Here is a 22,646-nt window from a genome sequence, read left to right as displayed (position 1 = left end):
AAATATTTCCTTAACATAGATTTTCCTTTTAATCCCCAATACAGAAAAAATTATCCCTACACCAAATCAAAAATAATTTAAAGAACTTAATCAAATGAAAAAAGCTTTATTTTCTGCTGTACCTAATTAAATAGTTTGACATAACAAGATACATTCTGACTTTAATACATTAATTTACTACCCTAAACAAATCAAAGAAATATTTTATAATGCTTTATCTATTTCTGTATTGGAGATATATATACCACTGACCATATTATAGTCCTATGACATAATTTTATCATTTAATGTACCAAGCACTATTTATTTATGTCCTCAAAGATACTTCTGCTGTCTATTTTGTATACATTTAACCTTTTGTGAATGGTCAAATTTTAAAGGATTTACAAAGAAACAATTCTGTGAACTGTCTGTCCATACTGATTTATCACCAAATCTTGGGATTTCTTATAATGAGTAAGGTTTTAAAAATACTCTATTAGCATGTGTTTTAAGATGCATAAATGATGAAGCACATCAATACATACAACGTCAGCCACTCAATTTAATACAAATTTGAGAAAGGAAATAATAAAGCAAATTAGAACAAATATTTATTATATGCTTACAAACTTGGGGGGAGAGAGGAAGAGACCGAAAATTAAATTTGTAATTATACTGCACTGTGATTAGATCTAAATTAGAACCCTGAATGAAATGCAATCAAAGCAGGTTTGGAGGATGGGGGCAGTACATCAAAGTTAGTCCTTTCCCCCAACCTGATAGGAACTAGTAATTATAGAGTAAATGTCAAGTGAAAAAAAAGTAGAATGAGTCAAAGACATTCAAGTTAAGTATGAATACTAGAAAGTCATTTCAAAAAGAATAGAGAGGATAGGCTGATTTGGGATAGGTTCCAAACAGTCATACATTCTTACAAATGTTTACTGAATACCTACTCTAGGCCTGCCACAGGCAGGCGATGATTTGGTTTGGAGCTCAAGAGAGGAATGGGCTAGACACATATGTCAAACACAAGGCCCGCGGGCCAAATCCAGCCCGCCAGGCCTTGCAATGTGGCCCGCACCGTGCTGTCATCACTGCACTCCGCTGTCAGTTTATGACATTGTCAGTTTATGACTGTTCAGTAAACCATTCGGCCCGCGATCTAGGCTGGATTTTAGATTTTGGCCCCTTCTCTGATTGAGTTCGACACCCCTAGGCTAGAGACATGGGCTTGGAAACCACTGGCATATACATGGTAGCTACAACTCTGACAAATGAAACTGTCCCTGAAGAACATGAAGTAGAGGCTCCAGTGCGGTTCCAATTCTTGCGGTTATCCTGCTGGGGCTGAGTACTGAGTTCCATGGAAGCATCTGACCCCGCTGAGCTTCCCAAGCTGCTTAAGCTTTAGAAGCTCTTTCTCTTCACCTAATATTATTGTTGGCTCAACTATGGCAGAGTGATAGAGAGGATTACTCTCAACACTGTTAATTTTCATTCATACATTTTGCTACCAATCCTTTAACAACCTTGAATCCATACAAGATTGATATAGGTACAGTATATTCCTACAAACCCAATCAACATAATACAATGAAGCTGAGAGCTTTCCAGGACCATAAAAACAAAAAAACTGATGTTTGACATTGACATAAGCTATGATGATGAGAGGGGATGTTATAGTTCTTTAGACATATATTCTAAGTGCTGGACCCTCATGACAATGGCCATACACATCAACTGAGCAGTGAAAGAGGACTATGAATTTAAGCATTGCTTCTAGGTATGTTCTAGAACAGTGTTTCCCAAAGTGTGGTATGCGTACCCCCAGGGGTACAGGAAGATTGGTAGGGGTACAAGTTGCACCGGAGTTTGGTGGGGATGTGCATTGCCCCGTCCTTAGCTGCGCCTAATTCTACGTTCTCATGAGTACAAGGGGTACTCAGCATTACAAAAATTATAGAAGGAATACACATATGTCAAAAGTTTGGGAAACACTGTTCTAGAAGAAGAGGTGCTCACTGTTGGTCTATGATGAATCAGTTAGAAAACTGTCCTCCATAGTACAGTCTGGAATAGTGAAGTATTTGAATATTGTAAAGGATGGTCAAGATATTAAAAAGAAATTATACTAAATTTAAAAAATCACCCTTTTGTCAGAAAATCTATAAACATAATAAATACTTCGAAGAATATACCTTGGTTGGTCAAGATATATTTTAAGCTCGTGTTCCTGAAACAAAATTCATGATGACCTTCAACAAAGCTTCTAAAAGGATCACAGTCTACTTCAGTAATGGGAGCTTTTAAAGGACCATTTGAAGAAAGTAGTCAGGTATCTGAATGACATAAAATATGACAAATGTGGAGCCTGGCTTGAATGGGAGGATCATGCTCCAGTACTGTTTTCCATGGCTGGATATCAATGTTAGCAAAGTAATTTCTAATATAAATATTTACTTCTACCAGTTGCTAAGAAGCCTTTCTAGTATTCATCCTAAAGTAGGTCAAATTTCAGTGTCTACTGATTTACAGAAAGTAGATCAGTTTGATCCATTTATAGTTCCAACTGTAAGCTCCATCTGCCATGAATTAGATGCCATTTCTACTAATGAAGAGGAAAAAGAGAACAAAGCTGAATCCGATATCAAACACAGAACCATAGATTATTAGACCAATCTAGGTACTCACGTAAAAGTATTTGAACAGTTTCTTGAAAACCTGGATAAATCCCAAAAAGAACTTCAAGAAGATAACAAAAAGACTTCCAAAAACAACAAATCCCCTCCAATGTGGATAACTACTACCTTCAATGATGAATCAAATATTTCAAGAGATATTTAATAAATATGGCAGAACCAGGAATGTATTTTAATGCCCAAAGCAAAATTTCCTTTTCTTGAAAAATAACTATGTTAAAAAGATACCTAAGACTACCAAAGAAGAATGTACAGTTCCTGGAACAATATTGGGAGGAATAAGTGGATTGCAGATAAATCTGTAAAATTTAATTTTATACAAAGTCTAGGGGCCCAGTGCACAAAATTTGTGCACTAGGGAGGGGATCCTCAGCCCAGCCTGCCCCCTCTTACATACTGGGAGCCCTCAGGGGATGTCCTACTGATGGCCTAGGCCCATTCCCCTCTGGGAGCAGACCTAAGCCCCAGTCTGGCCTCCCTTTGTGGGAGGTGACCAGGCTGATCAGGGGAAGGCACCAGCCCTATCACCCCGCTGCTGCAGCCACTGCCAGTCACCGCAGCCCCCAAGGTATTTTCATCAATACAGACTCCAGTCCCTTCACCATGAAAAAAATGAACACTTTCTTTAAGCATTTTCAAGATGTGTCTTTCATTGGATATGACATTTCTTTATTTTTCTTTTTATCCTCACCTGAGGATATGTTTCCATTGATTATTTCCCCTTCCCTCTGATTCCAGGCTCAGCCCCTTCCCAAGGCTAAAGCCTTCGCCCCAGGCTTTAAGCTTGGGAAGGAGACCCCCCGCGCCTCCTCCTTTCCCCCCCCCGCCACACCTCTCCGATTGCAGGCTCAGCCCCTTCCCAAGCCTAAAGCCTTCGCCCCAGGCTTTAAGCTTGGGAAGGAGACCCCTCCACCCCCCCCCCCCCCCCCACCACCACACCTCTCCGATTGCAGGCTCTGCCTCTTCCCAAGCCTAAAATTTCCGGCTGATGGCTAGCTTGCAGTGACCTGGGTGCCAAGGAGGTTCCCAGGTCCCAGGTATGTATGCAAATTAACCACCATCTTTGTTGGGCTGATTTGCATACTCACTCTGATTGGCTGTGGGCATAGTGGAGGTACAATCAATTTACATGCTTCTCTATTATTAGGTAAGAAGATAATTTTAAGATTTCTAATATAAATATTGACTTCTATAAGTTGCCATATATAGAGGTAACTGAGCAGTAATACACACAAGACTTTAATCTCAGCTCACTAGATATAGCCTCATTTTTCTGGAGTGAATATTCTAGGTGAATGAGGGCTTTATTCTTAAGTTAATTATACCTAAAGTGTATATTCAGTCACTTCTTTGCTTACTGATATTTTTATTGGTCAGGCTACATCCCACTGCCCTTCTTTTAAAAATAGTTTTAAACTGAACATCTAAACCAAAACTTTAATTCAAAAGATGTGTTACTAGATAATAACATTAGGGCCTAGTATTGTTTATAATTGTTGCAACTGTAGCTCCTAACTTCTTCCCTTAATAGAACAACTGGAATGATTAGATTTGTCTACATCATAAAGCAGCAGCTTAGAAAAACTAACCAACTTTACCAACATAAAACCTATTATACTTATCAAAACACTTGAACTTTCTATATATCCAGATACTAACATTTAATTTTAAAGTTTTTATTTCTTCCATTGTTGATTTTGTGTGATAGATTGAATTGTCAGGTTTCTTTTGTCTGATTGTATAACCAATCTAAACAAAACAGTCCTTCTGGTTTGCATTCTATCTTCTGAGAGACTCTGGGAAGCAAGCTATTAGGCTGGTACTTTCTGTGATTTATGAAAAATTTCCTTCCTTTGCATTTTCTTTAACATTGTTTTCTCTATAGCAACACCATCTTTTTTAAAAAATCTTTTGGTTTATATAAAACACTTTATAATGCAGTCAACACACTGAAATGTCTTGCATTTCTTTCTCTTTTTCAACTTTTTGAGAAAAACAAAGACTATTGTGCAATTTTTAAAACATCACATGCGCAAAGTAGGAGTAAAGTCAAAAGTACCAAAGTCTATTTAAGACACCAATATTTAAGAGGTACCCACAGCAACAAGGAATGATTAGGAGAGGAAGGGGAAAAAACCGAGGACCCTTTTACAGATGTCAAGGGAAGAAAGCATATTAAGGAATGAAGAAATGTCAGGGTAAAAGATAAAAATACCCAGGTACTCCTAAATTCTTCTGATATAGTGGTGCAAAGCCATGCAGTATCATTGTGGATCAAAGTGTGAAAATGTTAGGGAGAAAAAGAGAGGCCTGACAAGTACACATATTGGTAAACCCTAAAAGTCCTTTCTTCTAGTAACCATAGCACCATTATAAGTATAGATTATTTCTACTCCTCTTTTCAAAATCACATTTTTTTATGGAACATAAAAATACAGATACAACTCCTGTGTTCAAGAAATTATCTCACAGTGAGTACATATGAAAATTAAGTACATTATAGAAATCTAATAAACCTTCTTTACCTACTAGACTAGTCACAATGCAATGTAATCACAAGTTCACTAGGTCCTCCCAAGTTTATAAACATGTAATAAATAAACATTTGTTCTAATTTGCTTTGTTATTTCCTTTTTTCAAATTTGTATTGAGTAGCTGATGTGATATATTTATAGGCTTCATAGTTTAAACACTCAAAATAAAATTCATAGCCACACAGAGCACAGAGGCAAAATAAAGGTAGGATTAGCACACTTTCTCAATAGTCTATCTATATAGGCCCAGAGAGCCACCTAGAGGGAAAAGACTACATAAGTATTCAGTACAAAATGCTCAAAACCTCCAAACACAAGAATATTTGCTACTCTGTCTCTGGGAGTGTTCCTCAGGATAAAATAATTATGTAAATATGTTGCACTAATAAAACTTAAAATTAATTTTTAAATATCTGCATATGGGTCATTAACAAGATGTAATTCCAGAAGGGAACACTGCTTCCTTAATATAGCTTAAAAAATATCTTAGTGTAGACCAGGTGGTGTATGACAAAAAAAATTATATGGAAAGTAAAGAACCATGTTACTTATCTTAATCAAAATTTTCCAAACATGTTTTCATTAAAGCTTATAAAACACCATTTCAATAATTCATGCTTTTATTAATAAAAGACCCCTGTGGTACCAAAATTATTTTACTTTTATAAAAGCTGGGAAAATATAAACTAGTTTTTGAAATATTTTTATTCTTATTTTGAATTTTTAATAAACTTATGGATTCATAAGCCTAATTTTTTCTATCAACCATTTTCATCAAATCCTTTATAAAGCCTCTCACCCATAGATCAAGGTCAGATATCCCCCTTCTGCCACTTCTTGAATTACCAACTTTAGTTTCATGCAATTGAAATCCCACTCATCCTTTGAGGCCTAACTCCAATACTGCTGCCTCTTTCTGCGTGAACTAGCTGTGTTTTCCCTATTGTGAGTACCTCCTTTAGAGGTACATCTTAGTACATCTTTTAGAGATGCAAATTATGCTGCTTCTTTTGGAGGGCTTATCTACATGTCTGATACTCCACATGCTTTTAGTTTCTTTGGAGAAGAATTCATTTCCACTTATTGTTACACCCTTTAAAAGACATAATTTGTGGCAGAAGCTCCTGAATAAGTATTTGTTTCTTTATCTGCTAGGAATTAAACAAATGACCTAAAATTATCTTCGTTATTAAAAAGTTAGCAAATAAATGCAATACTGCTCTAGTAGACTATATGTATATGTGTTACAAAGTAAAATGCTTAGTTTGTAATTACCACAGAGGTTAATTTTTTAAAAAGTGAACATACTACTTCATATCTACTAAGATGGCAATAATTAGAAAAATGAAATACAACATGTGTTGGCAAAGGTGTGGAGAAATTGGAACCCTTGCTGGTGCAGCCACAAGATGACTGCCCCCATGTGGATACAAGATGGCCGCCACAAGATGGCCTGCAGGGGAAGGCAGTTGTGGGAAGTTACAGGTGACCAGGCCAGCAGAGGAGGGCAGTTGGGGAGGTACTAGGCCTGCAGTGGAGGGCAATTGGGGGGGGCACCCAGGCCTGAGGGGAGAGCAGTTTGGGGGGATCAGGCCTGCAGTGGAGGGCAGTAGAGTAGGGACCAGGCCTGCAGTGAAAGGCAGTAGGGGAGGGACGAGGCCTGCAGTGGAGGGCATTTGGGGGGGACCAGGCCTGCAGTGAAGGGCAGCTGCGGGGAACCCAGGCCTTCAGGGGAGGGCTGTTGGCCAGGACCAGGCCTACAGTGGAAGACAGTAGGGGAGGGACAAGGCCTGCAATCGAGGGCATTTGGGGGGGGGGAGACAAGGCATGCAGGGGAGGTAAGTTGGAGGTGTCACTTCTACAGGGGAGAGCAGTTGGGGGGACCAGGCCTGAAGGGGAGGGCAGTTTGGGGGGACCAGGCCAGCACGGGAGGGCAGCTGGGTAGGACCAGGCCTGCAGGGGAGGGCAGTTGGGAGCAAGCAGTCCTGGATTGTGAGAGGGATGTCCAACCACCCATTGGTCGGACATCCCTCAAGGGGTCCCAGATTGGAGAGGGTGCAAGTTGGGCTGAGGGACAAACCCCTTATCCCCCCCCCCCCCCCCCCCCCGCACAAATTTCATGTACCGGGCCTCTAGTGGACTTTAATTTGATGGTTCCTCAAAAAGCTAAAAGTTGATCACCAAGCAACTCCATTCCTAGGTATATACCAAAAAAAACATGAAAGCAGAAACTCAGACAGATATTTGTATATTCTAATATTCACACATAGCATTATTCACAATAACCAAAAGGAGGAAGCAACTGAAGTGATCAACAGATTAATAACACAATGTAGCTGCTGAAACCGGTTTGGCTCAGTGCATAGAGCATCAGCCTGTGGACTGAAAGGTCCCAGGTTCGATTCCGGTCAAGAGCATGTACCGGTTGTGGGCACATCCCCAGTAGGGGGTGTGCAGGAGGAAGCTGATCAATGATTCTCTCTCATCGATGTTTCTAATTCTCTATCCCTCTCTCTTCCTCTCTGTAAAAACTCAATAAAATATATATATATTTTTAAATAACACAATGTAGCTTGTATATACAGTGGAATATTATTCAGCCATAATTAAGAAATTCTGATTCATACTACAACATGACTGAACCTTGAAAACTTTATGCTAAGTGAAATGAGTCAAACACAAAAGGAAAACACTGTATATGATTCCATTTATATGAAATATCTAGAATAGACAAATTCATTGATACAGAAAGTATATTAGTGGTTACCAGAATTAGGGAAATGGAGTTATTTACTAAATGGCTACAGAGTTTCTATTTGGTGTGATGAAAAAAATTTGGAAATAGACAATGGTAATGGTTACACAATGTTATGAATATAATTAATGTCACTGAATTGTACACTTAAAACTGATTTGCATTAAAATGGCAAATTTTGTTATATATATTTTCCCACAATCTTTAAAGATTAATATAATATTCTCAAAACAACTGAACTGTACATTTTAAATGAGTAAACTATATATTTAAATACCTCAATGAAGCTGTTAAAATATACATATAAGGATTTGAATAAAAATGTTAGGTAATGCATTATAAATACTTGATTTACTAAATTTGAAGATGCCTGAGTAAATATAACTCACAATAATTTAGATATGTATATTTAGGATGTATTGGATAATTAGCCAAGTATTTATAGTAAAGGATAAAAAAGTAAAAATTGGGGGCAATCCAAAAAACTGAACATACTACTAAAAATAACAACTGAGGACAGAATATAAATAACCTAATCAGAATGCAGATTTTTCTGGAGATACAAAAGTGTTACTGTGGCCAAAACTGGTTTGGCTCAGTGGATAGAGCATTGGCCTGCAGACTGAAAAGTCCCGGGTTCGATTCTGGTCAAGGGCATGTACCTTGGTTGCACACCCTCAGTAGGGGGTGTGCAAGAGGCAGCTGATTGATGATTCTCTCTCATCGATGTTTCTAACTATCCCTCTCTCTTCCTCTCTGTAAAAAAAATCAATAAAAATATATTTTAAAAAAGAAAGTGTTATTGTGCCTACTCTGTGACCCCTGCATGAAGATAACAGGCATGTAGATCAACATTTTAATAGGCAATGTAAACTATCTGAAATTAATTCCTAATCAGGAAAGACTATAGTGTTGGATGATTGAAAGGAGGGAAGGAAGGAGGGATGGAGAGAGGGAGCCTCTTTGTAATCATAAGACCCCAGTACAGTAATTTTTTTCTTTTCCACTCGCTCAAAACTGGCTGTTTAAAAAAACAAACAAACAAACAAAAAAAAACTTTGGCATTATGTAGTCATAGTTTATAACCACTAGGGGTCAGGCTCTTCATAAACCCTCTAAAAGTTATCTGTACACACAATATTTTGACTCTAGAATTGTTACGTTTAATTCGGCTATTTTGTGTTTCCATCCCTCACTAAACACATTCTGTGGTATATATTTATTTCTCTTACAGTAAATACAATTTTGTTGGCATTCTGATGTCTTGTATAGTTGGAGTAGGTAATCATTGGTATATAGAATTCCCAGTATGAGCATTATGGAAACTGTTTCCCTGGTAGCATCATCTTAGAATCCAAATTTTAAAAAAATTGAAATGCAAGAATACCTTCGTAAAAGAAAAAAAATTAGGTGCTTTTATGGGATCTCAATTTCTACCAAAGTAAGAGAAATCTATGCCACTACCAATATGAAAGCTGGCTCAAATTGCATTTTAGCTTATATTATCCCCATTGACTGTACTTCATAAAATCATCTCATCTAAATTCTTTCTTTCACAGATAAAGAATATGAGATTCAGAGAAGTTTAAGAGATTGTACAGCCTGAAAGAGAGTGAACACATACAAAAAAGAAATAACCGGGAACTTCTTTAATTATATAGTAACAGAAAAGAAGCCAACCAAAATATGCTGTATAATTTCGATATCAATACACTGATTGGAGTAGTCATACTTCTTTTGAATGTCTGGAATACAAGCACAGCTCTAAAATCTTTCTTTTCATGCAACTGGGTCCTGAAGAATTGTTACCTGGGGAAGAACACTGCAGGTCAAAGACTAGAGTGCTGCACACAGCAGCTGCAAAATAAATACTTCCTCTACCCTCTGACTCTATTAAGCATCTATGCCACACATTCCCAATATCACCACTGCTGGTTAAAATTCCTTCCACATTCTTCCCTCAGTAAATTCTTAATTGCTGGGAGTATTCTATCCTAAACCTTCTAACTTCATATTCACCTTCTATGTTCCACTTACATAAGAAGTCAATACTTCCCTAGCCTAGAAATCCAGCCTAAAGCTCTTTCCTTTGCTCCCAACTTATTATCCAAAAGCTTACAAAGTGATTAATTATACTTTAAGGCCCCTGTAGAATTTTAAACTCTCCATATGTAAAGTTGAAAACATCTTGATGCTCTCTTCCTGGATGACCCACCATCTAAAAGACTGGGTGTCGCTGAAACCGGTTTGGCTCAGTGGATAGAGCATCAGCCTGCGGACTGAAAGGTCCCAGGTTCAATTCCGGTCAAGGCATGTACCTCGGTTGCGGGCACAACCCCAGTAGGGGGCTGATTGATGTTTCTAACTTTCTATTCCTCTCCCTTCTTCTCTGTAAAAGTAAATAAAATATATTTTTTTAAAAATAAAATAAAAGACTGGGTGTCATCCTTGAGTCTTTCCTCATCCCCCACTTCCAAGCCCAAGTCAAATCAATCACTACCTGCTCATTTTCCCCGTGCTATGGTTATTTTTCTGCCACTGTCTTGGTTTAGGCTACCATCATTACTTCCTAGTAGTAACCAACTCTCTAGCTTGTCTCCAAGTCTTAATTTCTCTAAGTACCACCACATCAGTGCCCCATACATTCCCACCACAAAATATAGCTGTTTATTGAGATGAATTGACTTATGTGGTTGGCCAGATCAGTCTGAAACCCACAGATGGGCGGTCAGGAAGGGTTGTAAGCACATCCCAAATCTATTTCTGAATAGTTTTTCTAAAGCTCAAATCAGATCAATTCAACTACTCTCCTCTTTGAACCTCTTCTATGGCTTACCATTACTCTTTGGAGAAGATCCAAATTTCTTTTTTTATTGATTTCAGAGAGGAAGGAAGAGGGAGAGAGAGAGAGAAACATCAAAGATGAAAGAGAATCATTGATTGGCTTCCTTCTGCACGCCCCCCACTGGGATCAAGCCTACAAACCGGGCATGTGCCCTTGACCGGAATCATACCTGGGACCCTTCAGTCCACAGGCCGACGCTCTATCCACCAAACCAAATAGGCTAGTGCAAGATCCAAATTTCTTAACAAGGTTTCCTAGTTTATAAGACCTACAGAATATAAGTACACTTATGTGTTTAGCCTCATCTTTACCTCTCCTCTACCACCAACAGCTCACTTTCTCCTTGCATAAGGTGGCCAGACATGCCGATTTTTAACAATTTGTCCCATATCCCGCGGTGTTTTAAAACAGTCCTTTTCCAAAAATCGGGACTATTTCAAAACACCGCAGGACACGGACAAATTGTTAAAAATCGGGACTGTCCCGCCAAAAGCGGGATGTCTGGTCACCTTATCCTTGCAGGACTTGAGCACCAAGCTTATTTCCCATCCATTCTCAACTACTTTGAATTCCCTGAATACACCATGCTATTCTCTGCAACTACAATAGATATCCCTGCTCTCTGGTACCTACTTATCCTCTTCTTCCCCCTTAATCCTTTACTTAGGAACTCCTTTTCATCATGATCTCTCACCCAAGACAATACAAAAAGACTTCACTACTAAAAGATCTTCAAAACTAAGATGTCCCTCTGATGTGCCCCCTATACTTGGCCACATAATGGCCACTAAATCATTTTGGAAAGCATCCCCTATGATATATGTGGAATAATAAAATAATTGTCCAAAGAATTGTCCAAATAATAAAATAATGGATCAGTCTATACTCTCCAGTTACCAAACAAACACTAATCTAGATGTTACTGTGAAGGTGTTTTGCATATATGATTATCATCTATAATCAGGTCACTCTGAAAAAAAGAGAATATCCTAAATGATCTGGGTGTGCGTGATCTAATTAGTTAAAGCACCTTATGAATAAAACTGAGGTTTTCCTGAGAAAGAAAAAAATCCCACCTGTGGATTAGAGCTTCAGTTTCTGCTTGAGTTTACAACTCTTCCTGACTGCCCATCTGTGGGTTTCAGACTGATCTGGCCAACCACATAAGTCAATTCATCTCAATAAACAGCTATATTCTGTTCTATTTCTCTGATGGAACACTGACTGATACAGGCACCTACTCAACAAAACTAAAGAAAAGAATATTAATTTTAAATATATATTTTATTGATTTTTAACAGAGAGGAACGGAGAGGGATAGAGAGTTAGAAACATCGATGAGAGAGAATCATCGATCAGCTGCCTCCTGCACACCCCCTACTGGGGGATGTGCCCGCAACCAAGGTACATGCCCTTGACTGGAATCGAACCTGGGACCTTTCAGTCCGCAGGCTGACGCTCTATCCTCTGAGCCAAACCAGTCTCGGCAAGAATATTAATTTTAATAGAGGCCCTGTGCTATGCAATTTACATTATTTTATTTAATCCTCACACCAACCCTATAAAAAGTTATTCTCATTCCTTTTTTCATTGTGTGTGTGTGTGTGTGTGTGTGTGTGTGTGTATGCCTATCACATGCCAATCACTGCCAGTCACTGTTCTAAATGTGAGGAATACAGCCTGAAAGTACACAGACTAGGTCCCGTTGCCATGGAGCTTAGAGTATGGGTGAAGACAATGAACTTGAGCGGTTACAGAAGCATGCTTCAGTTCATACAGCTGTATGTGAAGATGCCAGAATTTTTACCTGAGTTGTGTGGTTCCATAGCTCTTCTCATTTAATTCCAGTACAACAAGATATATTCACCATGAAGGAATTTAACAAGCTGGGTACCCAGAAAATGTACATTATAAGGTACATAAAGTGACTTATGCCCAGATCCCAATGTGTAATACAGATAGCAAGTTCCCCAGTAAAACAGAGGATGACATAATCCCTAAGAAAGATTCTGCGGAAGAGACAGGAAGATTTGAGCAAATGCTGGAAATAACACTAGTAGAGATGAAGCAACCTGAAAGTTAAGAAGCATAGCATGAACAAGAACTGGGGCAAAGGAAGGTGCAGTATGTATTTTTAAGAAACTGAATGCATGGTAAGTACAGTTTGACTGGAGTAGAAAGTCTGGATCAGGAGCTGTGAAAAGGACTAGTTCTACCTCCCACATTCACCACAATTCCATTTCCCACCCCATGTCCACTTCAAAAATCTTCAGAGTGCTAGGTTTGTTTGGAGATCTTTTTTTAGATTAACATAGTAACTATATACCAAATGGACTGAAGAAAGCGGGAGCAGGGTGTGACTGGTAAAAAAAAAATTCTGGATTAGCTGAGGTTGGAAATGGAAAGGAAAAAAAGAACAGAAAGATAATAAAAAAAATAAAAAATAAAAAATATATATATATCTAGGAAAGAAATTATAAAGTAATGGAAGCACTGAAAGTAATAGTCAAAGTGCTGACACAAATGTTAAACAGAACCATCTGAAAAAGTATCACCTTATTTATAGTAGGTATTTAATAAATATTCCTTTTTTTTAAAAAAAGCTTGAGATAAAGTTTGTATAGAATTTAGCTTTTTAAAGTGGTTTTTAGTATTAATAGTGTTGTGAATATATCCTCTTTATAACTTAATTTTAGAACATTTTCATCACACACAAAAGAAATTCCATAGCCATTAACAGTCATTATTCACCCTACCCTCAGCCATAGACAACCACTAATGAATCAACTTTCTGTTTGTATAGGTTTGCCTATTTTGTATATTTCATATAAATGGAATCATACAATATACAGTATTTTGTTTTGCTTTTTTTGTAATCTTCACCCAAGGACATGTCCATTGATTAGAGAGAGAGAGAGAGAGAAAGAGAGAGAGAGAGAGAGAGAGGAGAGAGAGAGAGAGAGAGAGAGAGAGAGAGAGAGAGAGAGAGAGAGAGAGAGAGATATTAGTTGCCTCCCATATGCATCCCAATGGGGGTCAAACCCACAACCTAGGTATGTGCTCTGACTAGGAATAGAACGCTCTAACCAACTGAGCCACACTGGACAGGACACAATATGTAGTCTTAATAAGTGTTTCTTGAATATTAATCAGAACTTCTGGAAGAAGAGCTAGTTCTGAGAAAATTATGAGTTTATGATGCATTACTGTGAGATGATGATGCCAATCAACTGGTGATATAAACAGTCACCTGAGTATGCAACTAAATGTTTATACAAAGCATTATTTCTTTCAACTCCAACATTCTAGGCCATCCAGGCAGAGAAGAAAGTGAAAAAATGTAGGGAGGTTGAAATTCCCATGAAAAAAAGATTTTACAAAACAAAAAGCAGTGAGCTGGCTGCATTTAAGAAGACTTTTACTAATGAACTGGACAAAGAAATAAATGAAAGAGAAAGAATAGGCTCAGAGGCAAAAGAATCAGAACACAATTATGAAGACTGAGGAAGAGGAGCCACCTATAGCACAGGCTTCAAGGAGGAAGAAGAATGCAAAACTTTATGATTCAGTAGCTTTAGAAAACTGAGTTTCAATACTATGTGTGTGTAGTTCAGAAAATAAGAGAAAATGAATAACAAAATTTGGACAGAAAAAAATAGTCTAGCCTTCAGACAGTTTTGAGAAGGACAAAGGGCAAATGTACAAGTAAAATATTTCAAAAGTGCAGAGTGTACTTAAATATAAGGTACAATTATTTCTAAATACTCCTTATACATATCTCAATTAATTGGTCATTAAAAAATAAAAAGAAATGTTGTATAGACTTATTTCTTCAGAGTAAGACCTATCAGAAGTCTACCATTTTAAAACACAGGTGTTATTCCAAGGATTTCTACTCAAGTTTGAACACAGGTAGAATAGAAAACATTTCTGTAATGCATCATAAAACACCATTAAACCTTATTATAAACAAATAAAAACACAGATTTCTCTCCCACACTATGTAATGATTTTTTTTTAAGGTTGTGAAAACAGCCATAAGAATTCAATAGGAAGAAGTATATATAATTGGGCAGTCACTATTCATAACCCAGCCTGAACTTGTCACCAGCTCACTTTACCTTAGATAATTTAGTGTCTTTATATTTTAAATACAAACAAAATGCAAACAACACATTTCATTAATCAAGCTAATATATTTAATATTCAAAAAAGAGATCAGAATATTTTTAAATAATCCAAACTTTAAAAATAAGGTTGACTCTTCAGTTACTGCAAAAAGCCTTCAGTTAACAGGATTTTAAAATATTTCCTTTTTACAGGAAGTTAAAAATGTGATGCAATTTTCAAAAATATACCTATGTATAACTATTAATTGTAAAAAGTAATCCTCAGAGAGCAAATTTGCACAAAAAGAACAAAACAAAAATGGCTTGAGGTTACAATAAGAGCAAAATAGGAAAATGAGTTTCACTATAAAAATTTGCATTCATAAAATTTCATTTACCTTTTTGAACATAACTAGTGAGATGACTGCTGATGCTGTGAAAAGTGCTGCTATGATTATCATCATAATTCCAACAGGAATACTTTTGTTGAGACCAGTAAGCGATGAAATCCAACCACTATCAAGTAACAAAAAGAAAGTATAATCAGGCAAATAAATCAATGCACATTTAAAAAATAACATTAACAACTAACATATATTTAGTTCTTATGAGCCAAGCAATGTTCTTGTTCTTTATACATGTTAACTCATTTAATTCTCACAACGATCCTATAAGATAATGCTGTTTTTAATCTCTATTTTACAGGTGAAGAACTGAGTCACTGAGCTATTCAGTACCTGCCCAAGGTCATACAGCTAGATGGCATAGTATGAATTCTACTTTTTCCTAGAACCTACTTAAAATACAAATATATTATCTGCATTAAATCTGCAAAGCCACCGAAAGCTATCTGATTGTCAGTCACTACTCCGATTCAGTAATAGCATACTAAATGTACTAGTTACATGCTCATTTTAGTTTATGTACACTGCAATAAATTTGCCAAGTATAAGCTCTTAGCTTATAAAAATTCAATTGTGCCAGGCTAGTATGGCTCAGTGGTTGAATGCCCACCTATGAATCTGGGGGTCTTAGTTAGAATCTCAGTCAGGGAACATGCCCAGGTTGTGGGCTCAATCCTCAGTAGGTGGAGTGCAGGAGGCAGCCTATCAATGATTTTTTTAAAATATATTTTATTGATTTTTTACAGAAAGGAAGGGGAGGGATAGAGAGTTAGAAGTATCGATGAGAGAGAAACATCGATCAGCTTCCTCCTGCACACCTCCTACTGGGGATATGCCCGCAACCAAGGTACATGCCCTTGACCAGAATCGAACCTGGGACCTTTCAGTCCGCAGGCCAATGCTCTATCCACTGAGCCAAACCGGTTAGGGCTGATTCTCTCTTATTTATGTTTCTATAAGAGAAACATCAATAAGAGAAATCAATACACACACACACACACACACACACTTTTTTTTTTAAGAATTCAACTGCATGTAACTTAAGTTATAAAAGAAAGAAGAGAGGGAAGGATAATTTTAGAGATGTGCTGTTGTTTCATTCAAGGAGTGTTTGCTCCAGAGTGTATGAAGAGAGATATAAAGCTGCTATTACCTCCTAGCCTGGGTCCAAATAGTGTCCATTTCTGAGGATCTCCTAATGAGTAACCTTTTGTCATACGGAGAATGATTATATTATTTTAAAATATATGTACAGATTTGGAAGCAGATGAAGTGTCCATCAGTAGATGAGTGGATAAAAAAGCTGTGGCCCATTTATACAATGGAATACTACTTGGCTATTTAAAAAAAAAAAAAAAAAAAAAAAAAGGAAATCTTACCTTGTGTGACAGCATGAATAGACCTGAAGAATGTTATGCTAAGTGAAATAAGCCAGTCAGAGAAAGACAAGTACCATATGATTTCACTCATATGTAGAATCTAATCAGCAAAATAAACTAAAAAACGAAATCGAAACAGACTCACAGATAGAGAACAGACTGACAGCTGTAAGAGGGGAGGAGAGTTGTGGGGCTGGGTGAAAAAAGGTAAAGAGATTAAGAAAAAACAAAACAATAAGAAAACTCATAGACATAAAGACAACAGTGTGGGGATAACCAGAGGGAAGGGAGTGGGGGAGGTAGAAGAGTCAGTAGAGGGGAGATAAATGGTGATGGAAAGAGACTTGACTTGGGTTGGTGAATACACAATACAATATACAGATGATGTATTATAGAATTATATACCTGAAACCTACATAATTTTATTAACCAATGTCACCTAATAAATTCAATAAAAAAGAAAAAAAATATATGTAGTAGTATGTATATGTATGCAGTGATTCCACTCTTCAAAAACGTGTGTACAGCTGAAACCGGTTTGGCTCAGTGGTAGAGCGTCGGTCTGCGGACTGAAGGGTCCCGGGTTCATTTCCAGTCAAGGGCATGTACCTTGGTTGCGGGCACATCCCCGGTAGGGGGTGTGCAAGAGGTGACTGGTCGATATTTCTCTCTCATCGACGTTTCTAGCTCTCTCTCTCTCTCCCTTCCTCTCTGTAAAAAATCAATAAAATATATTTAAAAAAAACAACCGTGTGTACATACGCATGTGTGTATATGAAAACATGTCTGTATACCTAAAAATAGTGATTTACACATAATAGGTCCCTTTTCCTTAAAACCCTTGAATTTCTTTTCTCTCCCTTCCCCTATCCTTGGCGTTCCTATCTGATCACTCCTGAGTCTCCTTTTTACAAAATTTCCTCTTAGTGCCCAAGATATACACATTTTATTTAAACTAGATATAATGTGTCATTTTTAAAAATAAGAACATAATTTTTAAATAGAATGGTTTTTCAAAAGGTTATGCCTTAGAAAATTAAATACTAAAAAAATGCAATTTTTACTTTTATTTATTTCCTTTTGCTAATGTGGCTTTGCTCTGTTAACTATTTTTTTTTAATTTTTTTAATATATTTTATTGATTTTGTACAGAGAGGAAGGGAGAGAGATATAGAGTTAGAAACATTGATGAGAGAGAGTCATCGATCAGCTGCCTCTTGCACACCCCCTACTGAGGATGTGTTCGCAACCAAGGTACATGCCCTTGACCGGAATCGAACCCGGGACCTTTCAGTCCCCAAGCCGACGCTCTATCCATTGAGCCAAACAGGTTTCGGCTGTTAACTATTTTTAGGAAGCCAAAAATTACACAAAGATACAAGATAAACAGATTAACTAGAGTAATAAAATGACTTACCAGTTGCCCCAGTTGTGAAATCCTGCAGCCTGTAGTACATGTACAGCAAACTGACAAATATAGACGAAGAAGAATACAAAGAATCTGAATGAACTGTCACTCCTTTTTTAAAAAGGTGGGGGAGGGAGGGAGGGAGAGAAAGAAGGAGAAAATGTCATTTTTCTTAATACCTTTACATTCACATGCAGACTGACAATCAATGTTAAAAAATAAAATACTTTTAAATATACCATTGGCAACTACCTGAGGCTTGAAATTACAGTAACATAATTTATGTGAAACCTTTATCCAAATACTAGATGATACTGTTTTTATTACTGCAACCTCACTTTGTCAATTTCCAACTGTACCACAAAACATCTTAACAAAAAAATGTAGTTTTCCTTTTTTTTTTTTAGCTTCACTGAATTATAATTAACATATAATGAAGTACACCTATTTAATGTAGAGTTCAATGGTTTGACATATGTACATAACCATGAACCTTCTCCAATAAAAATCACAAACTTACCCAAGTTTCCTTGTGCATGTAAGTAATCACTCCATCTCCACCCTACCCACTGTTTTCTGTCAGTATAGCTTTCATATTTTAGAGTTTTATATAAATGGGATCATACACTATAAACTTTTTTCTTGTCTGCCTCTTTCACTCAGCACAATTATTTGGAGATTCACTCATGTTGCATGTGTCAAAAGTTCCTTCCTTTTCAATGTTATGTAGCAGTGCATTGTATAGATAGACCAATTTCATTCATTCACCTACTGATAGTCATTTAGATTGTTTCTGGAACACCTGGGAAGTTTATTTTTAACATTTGAAGAAACTGCCAAACTGTTTAATGAAGCATTTATTTCATTTTATATTCCCAACAGCAGAATATAAGTGTTCCAGTTCCTCCACATCTACACTTGGTATGATCAGTCCTTTACATTTTAACCATGCTAACATGGTATACAGTGATATCTCATCTGATTCCAGTTTGCATTTTCCTAATACCTAATGTTGCTGAGCACTATTTCATGTGCTTTTTATCATCCATATATCTTTGGTGAACTGTTGACCACCCACAAAACCAAAAATGGTGCATACATTATCTCTAATCCTCTTACCAACTCAGGAAATATTATAACCGATTTACACTCAACAAACTGAAGCATTGAGAGTTTTTACTTCAATTTCCTAGGAGCACACAATTTTTAAGTGGAGAAGCCAAATTCTAACCTTTCCTCGGTATGTTTCCAATAGTTATACTTCTTCAACAACACACTGCCTCATTAATAATTATCTAATAAATATTTTAAAGTATTTACATAATGTGTAATGATTTGGTGAAGCATAAAATTAAGAATAATTATAATCTTTTAAAAACATATAAATGAGCCCGGACAGTATGTCTCACTGGTTGAGCATCTACCTATGAACCAGGAGGTCACAGTTAGATTCCTGATCAGGGCATATGCCCAGGTTTCGGGTTTGATCCCCAGTAAGGAGAGTTCAGGAGGCAGCTGATCAATGATTCTCTAATATTTCAATCTCTCTCTCCTCTGAAATCAATAAAAACATATTTACACACACACACACACACACACACACACACACACACACAAATGACAAAATGGCAACGCCAAGTTTAATTCTAATACCTAATAAACTTAACTTTTAAAATACATATAGCCCTAGCTGGTTTGGCTCAGTGAATAGAGCATTGGCCTGTGAACTGAAGGATCCCAGGTTTGAATCCAGTCAAGGGCACATACTTCGGTTGCAAACTCCTTCCCAGCTCGGGCCCTGGTCCGGGTGTGTGCAGGAGACAACCAATTACTGTGTTTCTCTCACGTGATGTTTCTCTCTGTCTTTCCCTCTCTCTTCTACTCTCTCTAAAAATCAATGAAAAGCCAAAACCGGTTTGGCTCAGTGGATAGAGCGTCGGTCTACGGACTGAAAGGTCCCAGGTTCGATTCCGGTCAAGGGCATGTACATTGGTTGCGGGCACATCCCCGGTGGGGGGTGTGCAGGAGGCAGCTGGTCGATCTCTCTCTCTCATCGATGTTTCTCTCTATCTCTCTCCTCTCCCTTCCTCTCTGTAAAAAATCAATAAAAAATATAGATAAAAATCAATGAAAAAATATTGCCTTATCTGGTTTGCCTCAATGGATAGAGCATTGGCCTGTGGACTAAAGGGTCCTGGGTTTGATTCCAGTCAAGGACACGAGCAGGCTCAATCCCCAGTAGGGGGTGTGCAGGAGGCAGCCAATCAACGATTCTCTCATCGTTGATATTTTAATCTCTCTTTCCCTCTCCCTTCCTCTCTCTGGAAAAAAAAAAAAAAAAAAAAAAAAAAAAAATATATATATATATATATATATATATATATATATATATTTTTTTTTTTTAATATATCCTCGGGTGAGGACTAATATATATATATATCTGGCCTAAAAAGTTTTACTTACCCATTATCTATGGACTTACAAAGTATGTTCAGATGTTTGTTTCATTTCTTAATCATCATTCATAAAATACAATACAAACCCCTTAAATATCCCAACTGCCCGTTCTCAAAGGCAGAAATCTCTATCAAAACCAATCTCAAATACTAGTAAAGCATCTACATGAATAAGTAATATCTCTTTTAAAATCCTATATTTAATATAAATAATCATATCTAATGTATCTGGTTTGAGTTTCATATTTAAGGAAGAAATCTGTGGTGAATAAATGTTTAACAAACTTTACTAAGTACTTCCAAAGAGACTTTAACTCACAAACACTTGGCAATCTGGGTGAAGAAAATTCCAAAGCTACACACTGATAAGGTGTATATAAATGATTTCAAATAATCTATTTTTAACTTTCCCCATAAAAATTTTTCCTCTCAGTTCTGCTCCAAATAGTAAAACCCAGATAATTAGCACATTTGTGATATGTTCTAAAGCTTGCAATTCAGCTAAAAATCTAGCCTACAACTGGCAAAGAAAGAGAATAAAAGGAAATGAGTGTCTTTAAGTAATAAATGGCAAAAGACTGGCTTGTTTGTTTTGTTACTTAAGGACATTTCTCCATTGATATTTTTAGAGAGTGGAAGGGGCCAATGGGAGGGGGAGAGAAAAGCCTAGATGTAAGAGAGACACATACAGCCCTAGCTGGTTTGGCTCAGTGGTTGCCTCCCACTCATGCACTGACCAGGGCCAGGGATCAAACCCACAACCCAGGTACATGCCCCTGACTGGGAATCAAACCTGTGACCCTTCGTCTGAGGGCCACTCTAACCATTTAACAACACTGACTGGACAGGGCAAAACTGGTTTTTAATAGTCTGTTTGGCTACATTAGTCATAGAGGTTTAAAATCCAAAGTCTCTAGTCTCAGATCACTTTTAAAATTTCAAATTGATACATCCCATTGCCACTCACCAGTATTATTACAGTTATACTAGTAACATGACAAAAGCAGGAAGGCAGAGTCCTGATGTCATAAAATTAAGAATTGATAAATCTTGTGAGCCAGGCTTAGACAACAAGGAAAAGTAGTAAATAGTTCCTTTTAATTTCTCTCCAACCCACATCTATGGGGGTCCCTTGCCCTATTCTATTCCTTGACAATCAAACTCCCATTTCAATAAATACCTAAAGGTTATATTCTCATTTTCTCTCCTCCCACCTATTTTCCCCTGCTTTTTATTTCTAACCAATTTATTAATAGTTTTCTGTTGAGTGGCACCTTCTCTCTCCAAATTCTCAATCTTCTCTCTTTTCTTTCTGTCCTCCCAACCCCATCTGTTTACATATCTGGGTTTCTAATTCCATATTTTGAGTGTGTGAGGTGGGGATGGTAAACATTCTAGTTAATCAAAGAAATTTTATGTTGAAATGGAAAAAAAGTTATACAATTGATGTGACCTTCTAATTTCCCTAATATATTATCTGCACAATACTGGTACATACCTATTTCTCAGTAACACTACCTCTCATTCATGAGAGTTGAAAGAGGTTCATTATTCATAAATTAGTTTATTCAAATAAAAATAAGTTGATAAACAACTGAATATATGGACTCAAACAGTGCTAGCATCTAAATCAGCATTTCCCAATGTTTATTTCTTAAAACAAGTCAAAAAAGGTGCTTGACAAAATAATAATAAGTATAATAATAATAATGGTTTCATGGTCAAATCATAAAGCACACTAGGCTCTTAAAAAGTCTAAGAAATCCTAAAATTAAGTAACTTGCTGAACTTTATTATCCAGCTATACCCAAACGTAAGCTAATGAACCATTTTTTCCCACATCACCTACTAATTGCCCACAGAATATGCATTTAGAAAATGCTACTCCTAACCAACAATTAAATAAACCATGCAAAGTATTATACTGCATCTTATAGTCTAAACATTTTTTTAAATGTTGCTATCTTTTGAAAAACCAAAAGTGAATTTACACAGACATACTTACAAAGTTGCTAGGTGAAAGTGGTTCACTTTAAACATTACATATATTTACATTACCTAGTTTCATTTAA

At 36.9% G+C, this 22,646-nt stretch overlaps 2 protein-coding genes across 5 annotated transcripts in view; one reads left to right on the top strand and one right to left on the bottom strand.

The window, feature by feature from the left end:
* Positions 1-22,646, bottom strand: part of SCAMP1 (secretory carrier membrane protein 1) — a 94,748-nt gene that overhangs the window by 38,239 nt on the left and 33,863 nt on the right. For all 4 annotated transcript variants that reach the window (XM_084881338.1, XM_084881337.1, XM_084881339.1 and 1 more), the window contains exons 7-8: positions 18,128-18,229; positions 15,326-15,443 (exon numbers count right to left, since the gene is read on the bottom strand). In XM_084881338.1, the coding sequence (XP_084737464.1) occupies positions 15,326-15,443; positions 18,128-18,229 (220 nt within the window). The remainder of the gene's footprint in view (positions 1-15,325; positions 15,444-18,127; positions 18,230-22,646) is intronic.
* On the top strand, positions 1,211-2,719 carry PRIM1 (DNA primase subunit 1; the record flags this gene model as incomplete). Its single annotated transcript, XM_084880824.1, is given in 10 exon segments — positions 1,211-1,302; positions 1,992-2,011; positions 2,014-2,112; positions 2,115-2,159; positions 2,162-2,205; positions 2,209-2,226; positions 2,229-2,255; positions 2,259-2,279; positions 2,283-2,372; positions 2,374-2,719. Coding segments are annotated over 10 exon segments (741 nt in total). The 3' UTR covers positions 2,659-2,719.

The sequence above is a fragment of the Pipistrellus hanaki genome, assembly GCF_964339955.1.
Source record: "Pipistrellus hanaki genome assembly, chromosome: 4".
Lineage (NCBI taxonomy): Eukaryota > Metazoa > Chordata > Mammalia > Chiroptera > Vespertilionidae > Pipistrellus > Pipistrellus hanaki.
The sequence above is the reverse complement of the archived record's forward strand: the minus strand, read 5'-3'. Positions and strand labels throughout refer to the sequence as shown.